We start from the raw sequence: 22,165 nt of genomic DNA on the forward strand, positions 1-22,165 counted from the left end.
CTTTACTGCACAACAGAAAAATAGAAGCTAATTATTTTTCTTTTGTATGCACCCTGCCAACACAAAGGAAAATAACTTTGTGGTGGAACAAGAGCAACCTGGGTGTCTACCTGGATCCTTTAGGCAACGACGCCTTTTTTCATCTTTCTAAACTAATGAGAAAACTCTGTTGGACTCAAGTCGATGCTAAAACTCGCAGAATTGGTATTTCACTTATTGATCCCCAAACTCCTATTACTTACGATCATCTGTAATAATCACATGAGGGATGGGATGTAAATCTTATATTCTTAGTCTCAAACCCTGAGCTTTAAGCATGCCAAGCTCCCTGCTACACAAAGAAGTATTACTTACTGAGCTCAGGGAAGCAGGTCTATTAGAGTTATCAGTGTTGAAATCTAAATAAATACTGCAATACATAGGCTTGTCTGAAGTAGTTGCCTTTGTTTTTCCGTACCTGGAAGTATGAACAAAATCCATGCTGAAGAACAGAGGTGGCATGTAAGCCTGGGAAGGCTTCTGTTTTGGTGGGCACTAATAACGACTGTAGCTAGAGGATTTACCCCCAAAATACTTGCAAGTCTGAGAAAACCGCCCTCTTTCCTGCACTGCACAGAGCATTTCAGGCCACTAGAACACCCCTCCAGCCAACAGGTGCTTCGTATCCTCTGGGAAGCACGCGGCAAATCTCAGGATTGAGTCCAGTATGCGCTTCGTCTGCAATCCATGTAGGGTCTGTGGTGTGCTGTGCTGCTAGAGGGTACCTCACCCATTTAATTCCTATTGATGCTGATGGCTTTTACTCGTGTGCGTCCTCCTTGCCACACCTGGAGCAGAGGCTCGTGGCACCGCAATTCCAACGCTTGCCAGCACACGACAACTACGGGACCACCCTGGCAACATCCGACTGGTTGAGGTGCTCAAAGTACTCCTGCACGTTTGCACCTCTCCTAGGAAGACGACCGCTGGGGCAAGGCTGATTATTGCCAAGTCCAAGTTCGCCCGACAGCACCAAATGTGACGGGCTGGTGGCTGTTTACGAGCTACACGTGCAGGAGTCAATGGGTCTGCGAGTGTTTGCTTTCCAGCTGCTGCTGGGGAACAGGCACCCTGCCGCCCGGCCCCAGACCAGCTACGTTACAGACCTCTTAAAGCAGTTCCTCAGCTGCAGAGGTGGATGCACAGCTTGGGCTCAAATAGCCGGCCGGTGGGCAGAAGTTGCTATGGCAGCACTTTACAGGCAGACGTTGCAAAAGAAAGCGGCGATGTCGGACCACAGCGACTCTTTTCGTGTCTTACACAGAAGGCTCGCTCCCTCCCTGGGAACTGTGGAGCAGAACAAATATGGGAATATAATATCTCTATATATCTATGTACGTTTATTGTCAGATTGCATCTGACCGTGGAACTGGGTTTAAAACACCTGGGTAACAATTTAGGTGTCTTGTCAACAACAACATCTCTCCCCTTCTCCTTTCCCACCTGCAGTGCGGAGCAAGCCGACTTCATAGCATCCTTCACAGCAAAATGAGTCTCTGCTGCATCTTCTTGTCTTCATGAAACTCGTTTAATTCTGGTACTTTAATACCCACTTCCTCCTCTGCTGATGGTGCTGCTGCAAATGAGAAACGTGGGCGGGTAACACTGTCTCCTTGGAAACCCTCCTCTGGCCTAAAAAGCCCTTTTCGGTGCTTGTGTGGCACTGGAAAGCAGGAGACGACCTGGGCTGAGCACCTTTCATGGCTGCGCAGCTTTCACTCCAGATCCCTCGGTGAACAGAGGAATAAGCTGGGCTATTGCACTCGCAAGATTTAATGGATAATAAATAATATCTTGGCCTGGGACTGCAACAGGCTGCTGAGAAAATCCTGACGGCCACACACTTCCCTTGGTGTGGGCGCCTGGAGGGGAGTCTGGGGGCAGGAGCTCTGCGATGGTGCGGTCTGGGAGCAGCGTGAGGGGCCCACCTCTCCATTATTTGGAAATCCTGCAGATTTCCAAATAATTGTAAACAACGCTGACTTCAAGTCTGCTGCCAGAGCCTCAGGCTCTTTAAGAAATAACCCCTACTCATTTATTGCCTGAGGATATGATTATTTCCGAAATGAACTAGTTGCAGGTCACAATACTGGGCAGAATCATAGTAGAAAGTGTGTTTTAGTGCAAACCTACTTACGAAATAGTCACAAATCTTGTTTGGACAGAAACGGGTGCAGAGCCCCAGCTTTCTGTAGCAGGAAAGTGCCCGCAGCTCATTCCTGCATCATCTTCATCTTGGGACTGGGCTGGACGAGGCTGGCTTTTGTGTGCGGTGGAAGAGCACGGTACAGCTCTGCCTCGCTGCCGAGCCCCCGGGGAGGACAAGCAGCTTAGCAAGGGGTCCGCCAGCCCGTCCCCCGCCCCAGCTGTGCCAGCCGTGGGGGGGCTGCGCGGATGAGGAGCTCTTCGCTGTTACATCGGATACGATATGTAAAGTGACCCCGCTCTGCTGAAGGCTCAGCTCCGTACCTCTAACGTGAGATTTCTACAAACAATCCAAAGATTTGGTTTTAAGAAAGGAGTAATTCATATATACACATACTGCCTGCAGCATTCTTTCCCTTAAAAGACTGCTGCCATCTTTTGTACCATGAAAAGATGGATATGAAAATGCTTTGTGCCAGGAATGGTAATGCAGTAGAGCACAGAGTTCGGTCACTATGGACTGGTAACCACTCTATTCCTCACTAAAAGTGATGCAATAGGTGATTAACAAGAATGAAGCTCAGAGTTTATATTTAGCTACTTCATGGAAGGCTTTTCAAGAAATATGTAATTGGAGATACATATATGTTGTTAATCCTAGCGCGGACTGATTTGGTCTTTGGTCTTTCTGCTTTTGTGATTCATACTGCAATAGCAGCTTTTTTTTTTTTTAAAAAAGTCTTTTTAATTTAAATTGGTCTAGGCAAGCACCACACTAAATACAGTGAGCATACGCAGTATATAACAGCAAGGCAGGAAAAGCTGAAAGAATTCTGTAACCAGCATATACTGCATGTCTACATGATTCGATTATCATTCCTGTCCTGGTAGATCTGTGTGGAGGAAGCTACACGCTTAAGCACAACTTGGTTAAGTTAGTTGGTGCATTTACTCCTGTTTACAGCAGGTCTGCACTTTAATTCAGGGCTTGGGGTTTTTATCTCTAACAAAAATTGAAAGGTGCAAGTGCTTTGAACAGCTGTGCTGTAGCATGATCTTTCTACACACAATCCCCTTGAACCAACACTTTGGAATAAGCCTTGAACAGGAGGTTAGCCAGGCACCTGTGAAGAAAAAGGCATGCTCTATTGCTGCCTGTTGCAAATTCTTCTACAATTAGGCCTGTCTCAGCTAAACACATAGACCTGAGCCTTGCCCTGGCATTATTTTGCCCAGTTCCAGGTTACAATGGCACTTTTCTGTTGGGCTTTTTCTTTGTTTATTTGTTTGGTTTTGGTGTCTGTCCACAGAATTAAGGTGCTTAGGTGCGGGGCAAAGCTTCAGAGCTCCCTGGGTATGATGGTGAATGGGATGACAGGACTGCTGGATTCAAGGTCCAGAGCGGTGAGGAAGCATTCGAGGGCTGCTTCGTTTCTCCCCTGGGCTTGCAAGACCTCTCCAAGGCTGTTCCAGGCCCTGTGACTGGTGGTCTGGAGACGGATGGCATCTCTGAGGACCTTCTGGGCCAGGTCCCTCCGCCCAAGTCTGCTCAGCACCAGGCCCTGTCAACAAAGAAGTGATGAGCAGTTAAAAATGGCACAAAACAAAGGAAGAAACGGAGCGCCCCGAGCTCCCAGCAAGCTGGGCAGATGTACGAGTGCAGGCTCAGGAGTCCTACGGGAGGGGATCTCCACCTATTTCTGGAGATGAAAAGCAATCACGTGTTAAGCTCTGCTTTTTTTTTTTTTTTTTTTTTCTTGATTGTGATGTGTAATTTAAAAAAACAATTGTGAAAGTCATTTTTTTTAAGCAGAGATTGATGCAGCTCTGCCAAGTGCTCCTGCTGTGTGTTACTGGGAGAGCGTGTACTGGTGCTATATAGAGGAAAGGTTACAGGCCCTTTAAGCATCCCTCTGTCCTTCAGTAGGTCACGCTGGCTTCTAATCCCCAGGAAAACAGACACAGGTTCAATGACACCCAGTATCTAAATTAACTCTTGCACATCTGGAACACACAGCTGAGGCTGAGGCCGTCTCTCAGCTCCTACGTCCTGACCACACAGAAAGATCTTCCCTCTTAACAAATGGGGCTAGAGGGACGCAGCCCTCTCCCAGCCTTCTAGGGGCAGGCTGCACGGAACAGCACGGGGCCCTCTGTCCTCCTGCACTCCAATGTAGGTCCTAAAGGAGCGTGGGGGAGGAGAAGGATGGAAGAACCTTGTTTAAAAAGCTGTCCTTAGGGTAAGAAAAGACACAAGTGGGTGTTACCATCTGGAAGGAACAGGAGGGGGAGGATGAAAGAAATGGTAGGAAGAACATGCTTTCCTATAGGGCTCACAGGGATGTGTCTGAACCCACAAGGCACCTGATGAGCCAGGGTCCCTTTTAATGACGCAGCGGTCAACCACACCGAGCCCAGATGACCGCACGGGCTTCGCGGGCCATAACGCATTAGTGGCATTTTCCTGCTTCCTCCTGAAGGTCCACACACCAAGGTGAACGTCCCACCAGCTTCATCCAGGCGTGGCCTGTGGACGAAGCAGCCAACGCTTCCACGTCACCTGCCAAGCTCTGCATGGCCTCTGCCTGCATTCCCCTGCGGAAAGGCCGGCAGGTGAGATGACTGCCTGACTTCACGCTTCTCCTGGGACTGCGTGGTATGTGGATGCATCTGTATAAAGAAAAGCATTAGCTTAACGTGTCCAATTGCCTTTAGTTGATATGAAAAGGCATAAGAAACCTGAAATCTCTCGCAGATACAACCCAAGTAAATTCCTGATAAAAGCACGGTGGTGCTTTAGGAAGTAGTGGAGATTTTTCCTTTGTCTTGTTTGCTTTTCCAAAAGTGCCATTAGACGCAGGTGCATCAGAATGACTAAGACCCTGTAGCCAGTGATAGTACTAATACATACAGAAACCCATTACTTTGCCTGAGAGAAAAATTAAGAAACACCTATTTAATCAAGCATTGGTGGTATTGTGAAAAGTTTCATTGCCTCTTTCTTGCCCATAACTTTGACCTGAACAATCACCTCAGTATCAAACCTGGCAATTCAGAAATGCAGTGGGGATGCTTTTTCTTTAGGTTTCTCTCTCTGTTGGGAAACGGCAAGGCGATGGGGCCTAATCTTACCGTCCCCTTGCGAGCAAGCACAGGTGGCACAGAGGTACCCCCATGGGAGAGGCTGGTTCCTTTGGAGGTAGCTGCCCGGAGACGACCGCAGGCACATAATGACAGACTGGAAGGAATTTGTGCAATTATAATTTGAGTCACCCCCTTGACAGGGATAATGAGGCATAGAAAGGGCAAGTAGTGTGGCCACAGCAAATCTGCTGCTGAGCCAAGAATAGATGGGAGCTATCGCAGCTCAAGTTTGTCCTCAACCACAAAACCACTCTTCCTAAAAACGCTTCCTGTTGCGCTGACCCAGCAGAGCCGATTGTGCTCTCTGGTGGCCGGGGACCCACCGCTGCCCTCACCCTGACACGACGCGGCATCAAACCTCTCGACGCTCCCAAAGGGCTGCTGGCCCCGGAGGCACAGGGGCCAGCGAGCCCGTGCAGCTGCTGCCTGTCATCCCTCGCCAACGAGGAGGGGAATTCCCTCCCCGGCTGACATCTCGCGCCTCTCAACAATGCCGCAGTGAAATCCACCTCATCGTAAACCGCTCGTGCGGCCCAGCTCCCTTGTCTGCCCCAGCAGCCTCGCCGGTCAAGGCCCAGGGGCTGGCATGGCTTCCCCGCTACGGCTCCCCAGGGTGGAGCCGCTGCGTTTCTTTCGCCTGGGCTTGAGGTCCCTGCAGCCGTTCTGCAGCACTGGGAGGAGGCTGTACGCGAAGCCCAGGTACTGGGGGGGGGGGGGTACGTCACCCCAGGGGAGATGCTGAAGCTGATGCCGACCAGTACGTGCAGTGAATGTTTGCTTGTCAGTATTCAGTGCTTTCGAGCACGTCAGTTTAGCTGAAAAAACACCTGTGAACCCTCAGAACGGGTGACCTCAGGCTCCCCCAAAGCCAGGGGAAAGCCTCCTGTTGATGCCGCAGTGTAACTGCATGAGTGAAAAACTGCTATGTGTTTTTGGGAAGAAACACAGGAGAAAACATTTGCTGAAGGAGGTGAAGGTTTCCTGCCTCCTCCTTGCTTACATGCACGACTGTTAGTGCCAAAGGCTGCCCAGGTCCGTGGCCCTTCCCCCACCATCCTGATTCCCTCTTGTTCTGACCAGGAACATGTCCCCTTCTCGCCCCCACGCCTGGATTTCCACGTGGTGTGGGCAAAAGACGCTGGACTTCAGGCCTCAGCCCAAGCGGAGGTCGAGGTGTGGCCAACCCGCTCTCCAAGCCAGGCCCTGCCAACGTTCCCAAATCCCAGCCCAGAGACCTACTCCTTCACCCACAGTGAGCTCCGACAGATGGTGTCAGCCTTTCCAGTGAGGCTTAACTGAACCGGCAGAAATATGCTGCTGGATGTTTAAAGGACAGGTTGAACATCATTAATTCTGCATGCAGGAGAGTTTCTTGCTTTGAGTTTCCTCTCTCCCTTCCTCCCCACCCTGCTCCTTGCAAACCACAAGCATTTTCTGAGAGCTGGAGGCTGCACAATCCCCAAACCTCACGAAGATGCAGAACTGAGCACTTCAGTTTTTTTGTTTCCCCGAGGTATTTGCACTTGAGAGCTTCTCCTTGCTACTGAATTTCTTATTTCCCCATGGAGTCTGGCTTGCTATAAACAATGCCTGCATGTTGTTGCTATGTAGGTCCAGCTGGAATCTGCCTACAGTGCAGAAGAAAAAAAAAAAAAAAATTCAGAAAGCCACCCACTGACAGGCAATTTGCATTTTTATCTGGAAGATTATTTTTTTTTAAAAGATTTTTCTAATGAAAGTTCAGTTCCTGAGTTTCTATGGAAACTCATCTGCTTGGTGTGCATGCATAATTTCATAAAGTCAGATCTCAGGAAGATGAGCAATTAGTATAAATGCAAGCAGGAATGTGATTAAGGGTTTCATCCTCTTATTCCTCAAGATGGAGGGTGGGGCTGGGTTTTGCTGTCTTTCCTTGGTTTGTATTTGTATTTTTTCCAAACTAACACAGAAACCGGTGTACAAGGTAGCCTCACTCCTCTGCCACCTCCTGGCTAGCACGGGCACTTCTGGTTTTGCCTGGTTATTTTCCTCCCAAAGAGGGTGAGTACCTCTAAATATGGTCTTAGTCAGTGGTGTTGGTGCAGAGTCAGGCCCTAAGGAGCAATGAGGAGAGGCTTCTTTTTCCACTCAAGCCTACTACAAAGAGTAAAATACCCCAAACCAAAGGGCGTGTGGGAATCCTTTTGCTTTCGAGCTCCTGCGGGCAGCACGTGGCTAGGGCTCCCACAGGCCTCTGCTAGCCACACGCTGGCACTTCACGGGCTGCTTGTGCTAATGCAGCCGCGTAGCGCTTGGAGGCCAACTCACTCACTCAAGGAGGTCTGAGGGTAACTTGTGCAGATTAATTTCATTTTCTTCTTCAGGTCTGAAGACGTACTTCAGGTCTTGTAAACAGAGGCAAAGCAATGAGGGTTGCACTTTCAAGCCAGACTGTAAAATACGGCGCTGAAAGCACTGGAAGAAATTCACTTGAGGTGAAGGGCTGCAGCACAGCGAGGCTGGTAGAGTGTAGCCGTGTGTGGAGGCAGAGGGGAGATAGCAAATTTGGTTTGCTGATTTAGGGTGCCTTATGCTGGCAGCTGAACTCCTGGATTTATTGTTTTCGGTTGCAGGGGACGGAGGGTGCATACGGGAAGCTTTTTCAAAGGTATTTTTGACCTTGTCCACTTGCAAAACAAACAAAACCTAAACCACTTCTATGGTGACACTGGGTTGGACTCCCTTGCCTTCAGTGACGTGATACTTCGTAATTGATACTTGAGGGTGGCTATTTTTGTTTTAGAAGAGGAGAGCCGTATTTCAATTTAAGTTAGATGAGCAAAAAAAGTGGGTTGTTTTCAATTGGCACTAATAAAGAAAGCGAGCATAAGCCCCACTTGAAGTCCCACTTCAGAAAGCCATGAAATTTCTGATCTGTGCCTTTACTTCCTTAGAGTTTGACAAAACCTCCTTAAAACTTGTTAGCTCATAAAATTCCCAGAAAATACTGCAGAAAAGACATTATGGAAGACTACAAAATAAGCCTCACGTACAAGCTGGAGTTTATTTTTAGGAATGAAACTGAAAACTTCCTTTGCAAATGTTTAGTTCAAACACCTGATGAGCTGCAGGGAGTTATCCTGAGCCTTCACATCCTTGTCTCCTTCCACTAAGGTGGCACAGATTTACTTGTTCTTTCCTTTGGGGCTTGCACTCGAAAGAGATGCCCAGAAAAACATTTTACTCCATTCCCAGAAAACTGCTTTTTGCACTGTCATCTCATTCTTGGAGAACCTGTATAGGTGGACGAGACCCTATGTTTACCATTTACAAACTGATTTTAGTAAGTACTTTACATGCAAGATCTCTCTTTCTTTGCGTGAGGCTCAAATTCCAAAGTGAGGTTGTCTCTGATGCTTTTCCCAACTAAGCAGAGCGTTTTCACCCATTATTGCCCTAAGAAGTTTCCAGAATAAATTAGACTTTGCTGTTGGGCTTCTGCTAGCGCGTTATTTAATTAATTTCAAGGTAAGTGGGGTATCCGTACTGTCTACTCCAATCTGTAACAGGGACATGTCACTAGCGGTTAGTAGGAGGGTAATCAGCAGTTGGCAAGACCAGGGCACACTGCAGAAAAGTGCTTGTTCCAAAGTGTGCTTATTCAGCAGAAGCCTACAAAAAGCCTTTCAAGATGCATTTGGCACTTGGTGATAAGTCTCATGTAACACAAAAATCCGCACTGCTACAGGGCAACATACGCTTCTGTAATTATTTAGCAATCAGAGTAAGTTGTAAGCAAAATCTGTTGCATAAACCATGAAATATCAGAGAGTCCTTTTGGAAAATGGCAAAGATTAACCCTGGAAATTCTAATTCTCCTAGAATAAAGACAGGCGTGTAGCTACCCAAGTGCTCTGTGATTCTTTCCCCCTATATTCACGACCTTTGCATTTCTGAGGAGCCAGGATTTTTTTTAAGCTGTGAGCAATGAAGTGAGTTTTTGTTGTGCTGTCACTTAGCCACGCAGCGGCTGGCAGTGTGTGGGGGAGCTAATCATCCATTTTGCTGATTCAGTCCAGGAGAATCTGAGCTACACATCTGAGCTTTGTTCTCTGACAATACACTGTAGGAATACACGGAGCAGTCAGGGTCCCCTCGCCAAACACACTGAATTAGAGACCCCATCTTCATTTGCTGTCCTACCAAAGCGCGACTGGGACCCACTTCTGGAGGAAAGCTTGTCTTTCAGCGTTTCTGCTGCCTCTTTCGTCAAGAGCAGCTTTTCCTTCTCTTCCTTCCCCCTCTCCATCTCCTCCACCGAAGCTGCTGCATCCCCTGTCAGGCAGTGACGCTGAAGTGCTGCATTTGATGAAGCAGAGGAGGGGAAGGAGAAGGGAGGGAAGGCAGGCAAGGCCACTGCAAAACACAGCGTGTGGAGAGGGAGAACGAAGGAACAGCACCGGGGTGGGGGCGGGGGAACTGGCAAGTGCTGGGAAAAGCAAAACCGCGAGTTTGCATCCCGATCTGTCGCACTTGCACACTTGCCTGTGGGTTTCAGCTCAGCAGGTTCAACCCGGAGATTTCAGCTCTGGTGCTGCAGGCACCAAAGGCAGCCCGGCAGCAGATTGCTGCTTAAATTTCACTGCAGCATCTTCTTGTGCTACAGATGAGTGTGAGGTAAGAGGAGAAACGAGACTGCAAGGAGGAATCAGGAGAGACAGACTAGCTGAGGGTGCAGACGGAGATGTCTGAAGCCCACCGCAGACCTGGGCGCACGGGTGTGCTTTACCAACCACACCAAGGCAGCTTTGGCAGGGAGAGAAGAAAAAAGTAAGAGAAAGAAAAGATCAGAAGCGATGAAGACCCGAGAAGAGCAACATCGCCTTCCTTAGCTTGTCAATGTGTTTTTCAAGGCTGTGTGTAACTGCAAAGGTACCACCTCGCCCAGGTGTGTCCCCCCCTGCCCCGGGAGGCCAAGACAAGCCCCCCCTGCAGAAGGGAAGCGCTGCTGTCCTGCACATTGCCCTCTGCCCAGGCTTGCCGTCTCTATTTGAGTTCATCAAATGTTAGCAGGGATGTTGGTACCGTGTTTGAAGCTTAAATGTGATAAAACATTTATTGACATAAAAAGCAAACCCTAAGGCAGCATTTCAAACCAGGAGGCTCTGATCTCTTCATAGGGAAGCTCATACAAGCCTAGGGAGAACGAGGAGTTTTTCTGCCTTGTTGGATTGTCGTCACTTGAGCTTCATTCAAAGCAGAATTGTTTGCTGCATGCTGAATATTCTCTAGACAGTTCTTCCTTTGCCGAGACCTACATGGAGATGAAGCAGCAAGCAAGGAAACCGAACAGGATGCCTCGACCACATGTTCAAGACTAACTAAATGCAGTATTTGTTTCGCACTCTCTTTTCCTAGGGAAGGCAAAATTTCTCCCAGCCCTGATCTTCGCAGTTGTCATAGCAATGTTGCAGTAGAGTGCACAGTAGCTTCAACTAGGAGTCAAGCTCATGGTGTTGTCTGTACAAACATGCACTAAGAGACAGTCCCAAACTAATAATAAATACTAATTTAGAATACATAATTTATAATTTAAGGTCCCAATTCTGTTATGCACTGTGCCTGCCTCCCTGGCAGAAAGCCTTGTTGAAATCAGTGAGATTCAGCCTGTATATATCCCAGTATTTCGAAATATGTGCAGAATCAAGACTGATCAGCAACAAGAGAAAAGGCATGCAAAAAAAGGATGCTGAAGAGCAGCAGGTAACCTGCTGGCTAAAGGACTTGACTAGAAAGCAGCTGCTGTGCTTCCTTGGCTGCTACTGCATTTCACACCGAATAATCTGCCATTGCTCAGGAACAATCCAGAGAGCCGCGACAGTGTCAATGGACAAGCTTTGGGAGGCAGAATTCCTGGGTTTAAGTGTTCTCAGGCTGAAGACGGCTCAGAACTTGCCTCTCTTGTGCCCAGGGGCTGCATGCGAACTTCTAGGAAATATTTTAAAAAGTCTGGGCAGCAGTTAAGCACCCCGTTGCCCCCAGGAGGGGAAACAGCTCTGCCACTATTTTGATAGTAAGCAGGTGCCTATGTTCTGTTGCACAGAGCAAGATGTTGCTGCATATAGCTGGGGAATGTCTAGGCTTAAGCCTTGGACACTGAATTCATCTGAGCACCCACAGTGTGCTGTGGCTACTGAACAGGGAATTTCTGTCTGCTTAGGGCTCCTCCAGTGCCAACGCTGGATCTTTCCCCAGTTTTTAATGCGCTGCTTTGCAACAAAGGAGGGGCTGGTGGGCACATTTCCCCTGCGTGCTACCTTCCCCTCTCTGTACAGAGTAAATCTTGTCTGAATGCACGAGCCATGCGCAGGTTCTCCTAGATGACAGCTTCAGCTCTGCCGAGGGTCTCTGTGAACCTCAGTCCCACGGAACTAATCGCCGGAGGAAGCGCTGCGTTTCGCGTGTCTCCGAGGATGGGTGGAGCGCAGCGAAGACACCGCTGACAGAAGCACGCAGCATGCCAGCGTAGCTTGCAGCAGATGTCTTCCGAAAGGAGAGCCGAGATATTTGAAAAATCTTCATTTGCTGAGTTTTCCACCCCTGGCAGTCTCTGGGATAGCATGTTGTTCATGACGTCCTCCGCACAACTACAGCGGGAGCCTCAGAGTGCAGCAGCGCACCTGAGCTGCTGGGAAACACAGAGCGAGCCGGGCAGGAATGCACTGCTGTGGTCCAGCCAGTGCCTCTGGCTTCTGCTCTGGTGCCTCTGGTTCTGCAAGGAGCATGTTTCCTCACCGTCTCTTAACATAACATCTCTCATAAATCACGGACCTCCATGCACAAAGAGATATTGCTGAATTACAGACAGCATTTTCTCTTACACGCTCAAACGAGAATGAATGAAGAAAGTCATTGAGGAGATAAATAATTAAAGGCTTTTGATAAATACTGCACATAACATTAGTGTAAATGGAAGCTCCAGTGACACTGGAAAGCTGGGATGTTTTCATCTTTCCCATTTATTTGGCAAGATGGGACTTATGCTTCCTTCTCGTGACTGTGGCCAGCTCAGTGTATCAGGATATCTTGCTGAAAACCTGGAAGTCTTGCCAGTTCCCACCCCTGTTTGTGCAGCTGTGTCTTATGTACCAGGGGCAACATATTCTGTTATTCTAACATATTATAACATATTCTCTTCCCATAGTCTATCACTCTGTCCTGTCTTTGGTGAGGTAACAGGCAGCCTAAATAGCGTGGAATTTAAACTAACTATAACTGGTTTCCTTGTTTGTGGAAAGTGTTTGAAAATGGACAAAGAGGATAGTCGTTCCACTCCTCCTCCCCTCTGACAGTTCCCTGAGCGCTTTCTGAAATACCATTTATGAATTCAGCTGTAGACCAACTTTACTACAATTTCTGGGCTTTAATTTGATCCCAGAGCAAAGCACAGCATGAGGACAACACTGATTAGTAGAGCTGCAGTGGTATCATCTCGAGGGCTGTGGATGGGAAACCATAACTAAAGCTAGTAATCTTCTGGAAGATCAGGTTGGAGCTCAGTGGAGAGGCATCTGCTGCAGGGAGAGATCAGACCAAAGACAATGTAATGTCTTTAGGCCTGGATGCAAGTTTTATTCTCCAGAGACGACTGAACCACCCCAGGAACTCAAGGGGTTTAAGAAACGTATCGGCTTCTTCTCTTGTAAGGTGTTACAAACACTTCAGAGGAAGGATCAGAGATGAGCTGGGGTGTTTTGTCTTTCAGGAATTTATTTTGGTTTCTAAAGTTACGTAAACAGAGCCTGAATAATGTGGTAATGAGCACCTCAGGGACATGGAGAATAACTTACCACAACAGAGGACCGCAAGTGCTTGGCACAGATAAACGGGAGCTACAGATTCCCTGGAAACTGGGATAATCCACCTCTGAGAAGCAGAGCAGCGGTCCTCCTGCTAATGGAGTGGAATCTCTGCGCTGTGCGAGAGATTTGCTCCTTCCAACGACCCCAGACACCCCAGCAGGTCTGGTCTCTCGCTGATGAGGGAAATGCGCAGTTCCCCCAGGAGAGGAAACAGCCATTCACAGTGTCTAAGTGATGGCTTCGGTGTCAGAGAATCACTTATCACCTTCTTTGTGGTGGCTCCACTGTCTCCTCTGGATGGAGGAAGGAAGCCTGGCAACAGCAGAGGAAGAGAGCAGGCAACAAACCTGCAAAACAACTCTGTCAGCTCCTCACTGGTGCTCAGGAGCCGTGATCCTACCGCACAGCCAGGGATTTGCTCCGATGGCTGGGCTACTGAAGCTGCCAGCTAACGAGTGGATTTGCAGGGAGGACAGCAGAGGGGGAGGGGGGGGGGGTGTCTGCTGCAAACAGAAAGGAGAACAAAGCCTTTGCAATTCCTTCCTTACACATAAACTTATTAATATGAGCATCCAAAATGCTCGTTTCTCCTGTGAGAGCCAGTGACTAGAGGCAAAGACAAGTTCTCTCCTTCAAGCTCAGCTGCTTCAACACAAAAAATTTGAGTTAAGAGGCTGCTCTAAGGATTGCTTTTCCCCAAGGACAGCTTAGAGCAGTTATTTTGGGATATCTGAAGCTCAGGAACATTCCTGGGATTCTGAAATAAGCCTCGGAGTTGGGAAAACAGAATCTGCTAACCAGCCATGGTTTGGAAGGAGGCTACCAATCACCTCCAAAAGCCAGATGTTACTTTACCCTTATCCTCCTTGGTGGAGCTGCAAATGGTATGTGCCGGACAAGCATAACATCCATTGGAAGAGCTTCTCTTAGGGTCAGATTAGGATTAATTTTGATTGCTTTCTCCTCCCCAGCCCATAACCCACCATCTGAAACTCGCAGAGCACCACTGCGGCACCGACGGGCAGAAAGCAGCTGCCCTGATTACGCTCAGCGCAACTGGGGACGCTTCCTGCAACCACCGCCTTACGCGCGACGAGCGCGCGAGCCTTTGTCGGGGAATTCCAGCGGAGAGCACCATCCCACAGGAGGCAAGTGGTCCTGCTGACATGCCATTTTTGGGAGGAGGTGTAACGAGCTATGTCACCCTGCAGAGCAGGCTGAAAATAGGATTGCACTCAACTGTGCCATGTGGCTCAGTGGTATGTCAGGACATGTATTTTTAGGAAATTCCTCCTTTGGGCAGAAAGGGTGAAGTGCTTGACCTGGTTTGCAGGCTGCTGGCTTTGCCCAGATCTTTCCTACTAGAGTGTGGGAGCGTGTTAGCCACCAGTCGGTCCGTGGATGCCCTTAGTGCCTGGATACAGTGCTAGTCCCCGTTGCCTATTGATCAGGGTGGTTGTGGAAGGGTAGAAGACGGCTGCTCTGCTGCTGTGCTTTTCTTTGTTTCAATGTATGCTTGCTTGCTCTCTCTCTTCGCTGGTGCTTTTCAGAGAGGGAACTGACCTCCAACAGAGCAGGGATGGAGAAAAAAGTAAGGAAGATCAATGTCTTGGGAAGAATACGGGCTCTGAGGACCAGCAATAAAAATGTACCTTGCAGAATGAATGTGTGAGGGGAATAGGGAGCTCAGAGAAGATAGCTCATGCAGAGAAGAAAGAGAGAGACAGAAAGAGAGAAGGAAAAGCAGACGGTAAATAGGGGATTTAAATAAGCTTCTGGAAAGGCAGAGAGTCGTCTGACTTGGTGAGGCACTTCTTGGGTGCAGCATGATGAAAAAATGCAGTGCATCTCCATGCCCAGCCAGTTACTGATGCACAGACAGTGCTGTGACTTGTCTGACCCCAGGAGAAGGACGAGGTAAGGCAGTGCTGGACTCAGAATCAAATTCTTCTCTCTGACAGACACTTGCTGGCTTGCTCTTTTCCCCAGAACATCATTCCTATCAGGCAGCGTGTGTTCAGCTCCAGCATCTGGGTTGTGATTTTTTGGCAGCTGCACAAAATCTCTGCTATTAAATCCCACCTGCCAGTCTCATGTCTGCTCCCACAGACCTTTGCCTGTTAGCAAGTGCTTCAAGATCACACCGCCGGGCACAGCACATCATTCTGCAATCCTACCTCAGGCAAAGACCCTCATGCAAGGACTCCTTTTAACTTCAGTGGGCTGCAGGAGGGAAAGGCTAGAGGACAGGCCTCTGAATTACAGGCAGAAATATTCATTTAGGTCATGGTTTGCACTGCATTCTTTTCAGCGCTAATGTAAACCAGCTCTTTTCCCCCTGAATTATCTGAATAATACTATTTTGTCTGTGACATTTTAAGAAGCTTTCTTTTGAGACATGTTCCATGCTATAGCTGTGCAGTAAAAGAATTTGTGAACCTTGTTCACCAGAACGTGTTCACGTGAAGTCATTCTTCCCTTCTTTACAAATGCTTCCTTTCCCTCCTCTTGCTTCTTAGGGGTCCCAGATGAGCGACGCCACCCCTGTGATGTGATGTGTGCACACTCTATGCTGCCTCATTGTTGAAACAGTGCATTGGTAAACAAAATGTGAAATACAGCTTGCTCATCCATCCCAGATAAGAGATCCATGCACAGAAATAACTGCAACTTTTAATTCTGTACTGGGAGAAAAGGCTTAAACTTCCACATAAATCATCTGCTGTAATATTTCACAGCCTGACTTCCCCCAGCATGAACCTAGGCAATGAGGCTGCGCTTTTGGTGCAAAGGACAGTATCTCTCAGAGATGGTCTAAGCTACTTGATTATGGTATATCTAAAACTGCAAACAAAAGAGACAATCAGTGCTTTTTGATGGGGACATCTGTCAGCAGAGAAACAACTGCTAATTGTCACGTAATAACCACACTAGACACTTCCATAGCAGTCATCTTTCTGGAAGTCAAGCATGAAAAATCCTGTTATTTATCCAAGCACCACACATATTTTGTCCTGATCTAGCTGCATTTCACTTCAAAGTGCTATGATTCTCTTAGAGATGGATACTTGAGATCAAAATATTTAGCCAAAATACAGCAGTCGGTAGTTGTTTTTGTTGGCATATGATGAAGGCATTTAGCTTTACACGCTACTATTTGCATTTTAGATTTAGAAACAATGTAGGTCTACTGAGAAAAGGTGCTGATATTCTCACATAAATACAAGCACACGGGATTTGTGGAGAATTGTTTCAGTAGCAGAACTATCTAGTTGCACTTCACCATTCAGAGAAGCCCTTGCTCCTACAGAAGCGCCATAGGAGCTGTCAGTTTGGCAGGTACATGGCTCTGCATGAGCTCGGAACAATGTTAAAGCAGCACAGCGCTGTCTGAAACCACGTGTGGGGAGGAACAGCTAATTCTCTTTTTATGAAAGGATTCACTCTAGACAGCCTGCCATCTATAGAAACCACACACTTGATTTCCTAAAGCATCTGTGTGCCTCCTTTGCAGGTGTGGGCTTATCAGCCCATCACTTAATTGAAGAGAACGGGGAAAAATAGTTGCAACCTCTCCAGAGACAACAGGTATGGGGATGACTTCTAATGACTAGTAACCTGAACCAGGTTTGAATTGACCAAAAACTTCTGTAGAGTATCTCTTATTTAGATGGCACCAGAGCTGCCGGCACTACAGACCAGTCATGTTGCTGGTTACATAGTTTGGCAGTAGTGTAACGACAGATATGGTATTTGGAGGAGGGAAAAATGAATTTTCTTGAGAACTGCCACAGGAGAAATATCGGATCATCGGGAAAGAGGGTAAAATCAGTCTGTCATGATTTTCAACAAACCAGTGAAAAAACTCAAGTGCCTAAATATAATGAACAGGCTAACTCCTGCAATCACCAGAAACATACATGTAAGATAAATTTTAGTGCTGCCCACGGACATAAGCAAAAAAAAAAAAAAAAAAAATCACAAACATTGTGAAGTCTTTTCAATCCATATGACAGGATGAAGAGGACATTTACGGAGCAGTACAACCCCTAGCGTTGCATCCATTCCCAAGTCTAGCAAAGCCCTTTCACGGTAATGAGGCTGGTCTGCCTTTGTGCCAGGAGGAACGGGCATAGGTACATTAAACGAGCCAGCCCGCATCTCTGAGGCGCCCAGCGAGGCAGCAACGTGGAAGACACCCACCGTGTAAGCAGCATGACAAGAGTCCAGTGCTCAGGCGTCTGGGGAGCACTGGAGACAGCAAGTGAGGGAGAAGGGCATCTTCAGTTGCTGTCGGTGCTGTGTCAGAGCCTCAACAAAACACAGGCTCCAGCAGCAGCCTCTGATGGGGATGATGTACTTGTAAAACATTTACATTTTCAGCAGGATGTTTCTAATTAAACTCAATTGGTTTGCACACCTGCTGGGAGTGACTGCTCTGCACCTCATCTCCCTCTCCGAACTTCAGCACGAAGAGGATGCAACTGCCTCGGCTACCGCATAGTTCTGTGTTCCTTTTGTTCCTTTTGTGCACTGACAGTAATTGAGAAAATGGATGGCAACAGCCGTGGGTTTTGTTTGCTACTGTTCTAGGAAGCGCTTTCTTTTATCTTTTTTTTTTTTTTTTTTTTTCTTCTCCCCCCAGAGCATAAGACTGCTCAGGTTTTACAGCCCTTTGCGAGACCGAGTGATTGACAGGGCTTTGTGTAGTTTCCCGACTGTAGGGCATCATGATTGATGCCAATAATAAACCCTCAGGACTCAGGAAAGTACCCATACAGATCCTGACTATGATGAGACTGATGGGGAAAGGACGGTATTGAAACCTGCTATGGTTCGTAGTGCAAGGCAGAACAGCCAGCTGTCACTTATTTAACACTTTTTAGCCTGTCTTACAAGCACAGCCTGACTTGAGCATTTTAAGAAAGGGTTTTATTGATACAGCATTATATTGTCTGAGGTATTTATGGTTTTGCCCAGAAAGGTCTAAGACAACCAAACCTTCAGAGAAAGCTGCTGAAATTATGTGGACAGCCAGCATGACTTCTGGTTTGTGATTGCTGTCCTAGGCTCCCTTTCTGCATCTTTAGGGAGCTAGCACTTGTCAGTGAGATGTAAGTCATGCCTCAAAAGAATACTTGAGTGTATTGGCCTTGCTGTACTGCGGCGTTGCCCTGCTGTGAAATGAGAAAAATGCATTTAACTGTGCTGCGGCAGCAGGTCAGCATCCCAAATGTTCTCCCCTCCAACAAGCTCACTGGGTCAGAATAATTCTGTTTTGGATTGTACAGGACAGTCTCCTGGGTAACACCCTTCACAGCAATGCTCGGGGGGAACACGCCCTTGCATGCAAGGCAGTCAATGAGATTTGTAATTACCGTCTTTTATAACCTCGTTCATTCAGGCAGAGAAGGATACTGCTGAAGGGATCTCAAACAAGAGAAATGATGTCTTTGCAGCCACGTAAGTAGTTGTTGTTAATACGATTTGAAACCTGGATGGCAGAAGGCACTCTTCTGTCCACCGTGCTGCCCAGCGCAACACAAAACCCACACAGCCTCGCTTTAAACTCGGGCAGCAGCAGGGCATAAAACTCTTGACTTCAGCTACCCTCTCCCAGAGAAGGGGATGCAAAATCCGCTCTGTATCACTGAAATCTTCTCATTGCATTAAGCAAGGCCTTGGCTCAAGGCCAGGTCCCAGCTGTCCCTGTACTGATAATGAACGCCCTCCCTCAGGGTGCTGAGCACGGGCAGAATCCAGCTGCATTTTCACACGCGCACACACACACACACACACGTAAATTGTCTGAACACGGTGGTGTTAATGCTTCTGGGATGCCAAACCCAACCTATAGATGTCTCATCAACAGCAAGCTCCATGCAGAATGCGTTTTATTTTCAGAAAAGCCCGGAGGTAAAAAAAAAAAAAATAAAAAAAAATCTCCTGGTACAGTTTATCTGATGCTTTGGTTTTGAGTGTCCTTGATGCATAACAGCATGCTATCATCTCTAAAGATTAAAAACAATCCCTTCTTATTGCTCTGCTGGGTATTTTAAAAGAAATTCATGCACAGATGAAAACAAATAAAAACAATGCCCAATGGCTCTGCAGAGATCCTGGGCCTCTAGTATCAGGTAGTCTGGAGACAATTTTAAACAAACATGGACCTCTTAAATCCTTGGCTACAGCTCCGGTGAGGACATGTTGGCAAAACTTCAGTAGCTTTTATGGGATGAGGCTGGTTGAGGATTTTCAGCATCACCTCCATTTTGTGGTTATTAGGGTATAGCTTAACTAGGGTCTAGAGCTTATCATGTGCAATGCTGGATTTTCATTATCATTTAAACTGGAGTTTCAAGTTAAATAGCAACACCTTTGCTCAGGCTTGGTTTAACCAAAAATTCAGAGTAGCGGAACGTTAAAGTCTGGGTTTTTTGATGGACTAAGGTACGGGTGGAGAAAGTCACCCTCCTATCATCAGCGCAGGATTGGGGCCCAAAATGACAGAATTAAACGTAGTATAAACCGAGAGAGCCTCAGGCACTGACAAAGGAACAGTTCAGCTCGCTTCAGTTAACATGTCTTTTGCTTTTACCCACTTGGCTTATTGTTCAGAGGATCTGGCCCAGCACGAGAATGAAATCCCTCCCCCAGTCCCCATTCTGCTTCCAGCCTTTGCTGCTGGCTAGCTCTGATGGACAGCTGCAGGAGTTTCTGAGGGAGAAATCTATGTGACACTGCTGTACTTCGGAAAAGTCTGAAAATAGGCTTTTTTTCTTCTTCTTCTTCTTCTTCGCTCCTGCTTAGGCACGAGCTTTGCTCAAGCTGAAAACCACCCTGCAAAGGTATACTTGACAGTTTGGTTTTTAAAGGCTGGGCAAACTCATTCACAAGATCACTTGCAAGACAAAGTAACTCCAGACAGAACTAGCCTAAGATGCTTGTGCCAAACATAGGATGCAAGTATTGATTTAGGGGTGCTGGGGGTATGGAGGATAACAGGGATAATGTTGAATACAAAACCCTGCTCGTAGGAAGGAAGCCAACAGCAGGTCACGTTCAGACTGTACCTGCTGCACAGTTTCATTCCATTTTTAAAAAAAAAATCTCTCTTTTATTTTCAATTTAACTTCATACCTGCTATGCACTGCCCACCTACTTCACTGCAGTTGAAGTTTGTTTGCTCCTAAGTCTGTATGCTGGCTGGGTGTTGAAACCATCCTCAAGTTTTTGGACAGTAATACCTAAAAAAATCCACCCATGGCCCTCCCTCACCCTCTTTAAGGCTTTAGACTTGTTGTTTGTCAAACACTTTGTCCTTGTTAACCTTGATCATCCCATCCTTTGCTGTGAGGCCAGGGCTGCTGACCACAACTGCTGTTAGTTGGTTACTTGTGGCGTAAGACCACTAGCAGCAGCACTGAAGATGTACAGTATCGCAGAAAGCCAACTGCTTTCAAGGCCGACTTTGCCTCCTCTCCTTTGGATGGGGATTAATGGAAGCACAGCGGCTTTGTTTGGGATAGTTGCTTTGATCTCTTCCCTGTTTTACCTCTTGAAGTGCTGATTTCCCAACACTCTGGAGGAGTTGTGGAAGCACCAGGTTCTTGTGTGCAGTAAGCGAGGGTCAGTAATGTTCAAGCGTGGTTACTTAGGCTGCTCAAAGCTGTATGTAGCAGTGCTAGTGACCTGGGGAAAGGGGTGGCACCCACAACCACACCACTGTTTCCCTAACCCCCTTCCTTGAGAACAGCAAACCCTAACATCTCAAGCCTAGGTAGTGTTAAAGGCACAGTAGAGGTTTTCCTTCCTTGCCCCAAGCACTGGGATATGATGCCATAGATACCTAAAAGCCACCATAATTCCTTTTAATTTGAAAAGTTTCACCTTTCACCATCAGCTCTGAGCAAGTGAAGTCTCTTCTAAAGGGAGCTCTCTTCTAACAGGAGATGCAGAGAAGCAGTCCCTCTGCTTCTTCTCAAGCTGTGACAGGCTCTATGACCACTGAGATGGAAAAAGTTTGCAAGTCGTCTAGTTCAAAGTACGCAAAAATAGCAGGGCTGCATTTCTAACAAGGCTGCTCTTCTGTCCCTGTTTGATGCCAGCTTGCGAGAGTGAAATTGAGTAGGGCAAGACTATCAAGATTTAATCCATTTCCAGAATTTCAGTTGTATGAATTTGATTTGAAAGGATTTGCACTACATGTATACATCATGACTTGTCATAGCTGCCTGCATTGACACTACATTATGTGAGCGTTCTTATTTCAGAGACTAGCTACATTGATAAAATCACTTGGTACAGCTGACCAAGCTAAAAATAAATTTATAAAAAACAGGCTGCCTTTCGGCTCAAGGATCTCACATATACGCCATTTTTACTTGGTGATGCTGCTATTTTTGATGCTGCTATTTTATATTTGCTGGTTTGGGAAAGTTGCTTTCAAACAATGGGTTACTTCCAAACCATTTCCTTTGATTGTTCTTCATTCACTATTCAAAGTAAGAGATTAGTTAAAAATGGTATATGCTTCCAGTCTCCCCGATCTGCTGTGTCAGCCAGCAAACAATAAATAACAAAGAATTTCTCGGAGAATGCAAAATCTACAAGCTGAGAAAGTCTTCTAACCACTGGTGACTATGGTTATATTCAAAGAAAAATAATTTAAAGCTGGAGAAATGTGAAATTAGCACTGATCTCAAACACTTGCACCAGCATTTATCATTAGTGAAAAGCAGTTCTAAGCTTTCAAGGTTGCTTGTTTGACTTACTTGTGGTACTCTAGGAACAATAGCAAGGTATCCTACAGTGAGGGTTTCTGCTCCTGAAGCCTGGAAATCTCCAGGCTTGTGGATTTTATCAGTCTCTCTCTACATTTATTTACTTTTCTTGCTCTCAAGGCAAGACACTTTTCAGGCAAATGGGCTACCAAATGGTCCATGAACCCGGTGTCGAAGATACTGCAGGCAATTTTGCTCTTTACTTGTATGAAA

General features: G+C 47.0%; 1 protein-coding gene across 2 annotated transcripts in view; it reads right to left on the reverse strand.

Annotated features, from left to right (window-relative positions):
* Positions 1 to 3,524: 3,524 nt before the first annotated feature.
* The window catches only part of TTC7A (tetratricopeptide repeat domain 7A), a 171,858-nt gene continuing 153,217 nt past the window's right edge, over positions 3,525 to 22,165 (reverse strand). For both annotated transcript variants that reach the window (XM_086460563.1, XM_086460562.1), the window contains one exon: positions 3,525 to 3,746. In XM_086460563.1, the coding sequence (XP_086316689.1) occupies positions 3,525 to 3,746 (222 nt within the window). The remainder of the gene's footprint in view (positions 3,747 to 22,165) is intronic.

Source organism: Leptosomus discolor, chromosome 2 (assembly GCF_034619465.1).
Source record: "Leptosomus discolor isolate bLepDis1 chromosome 2, bLepDis1.hap2, whole genome shotgun sequence".
In the NCBI taxonomy this organism is placed as follows: Eukaryota; Metazoa; Chordata; class Aves; order Leptosomiformes; family Leptosomidae; genus Leptosomus; species Leptosomus discolor.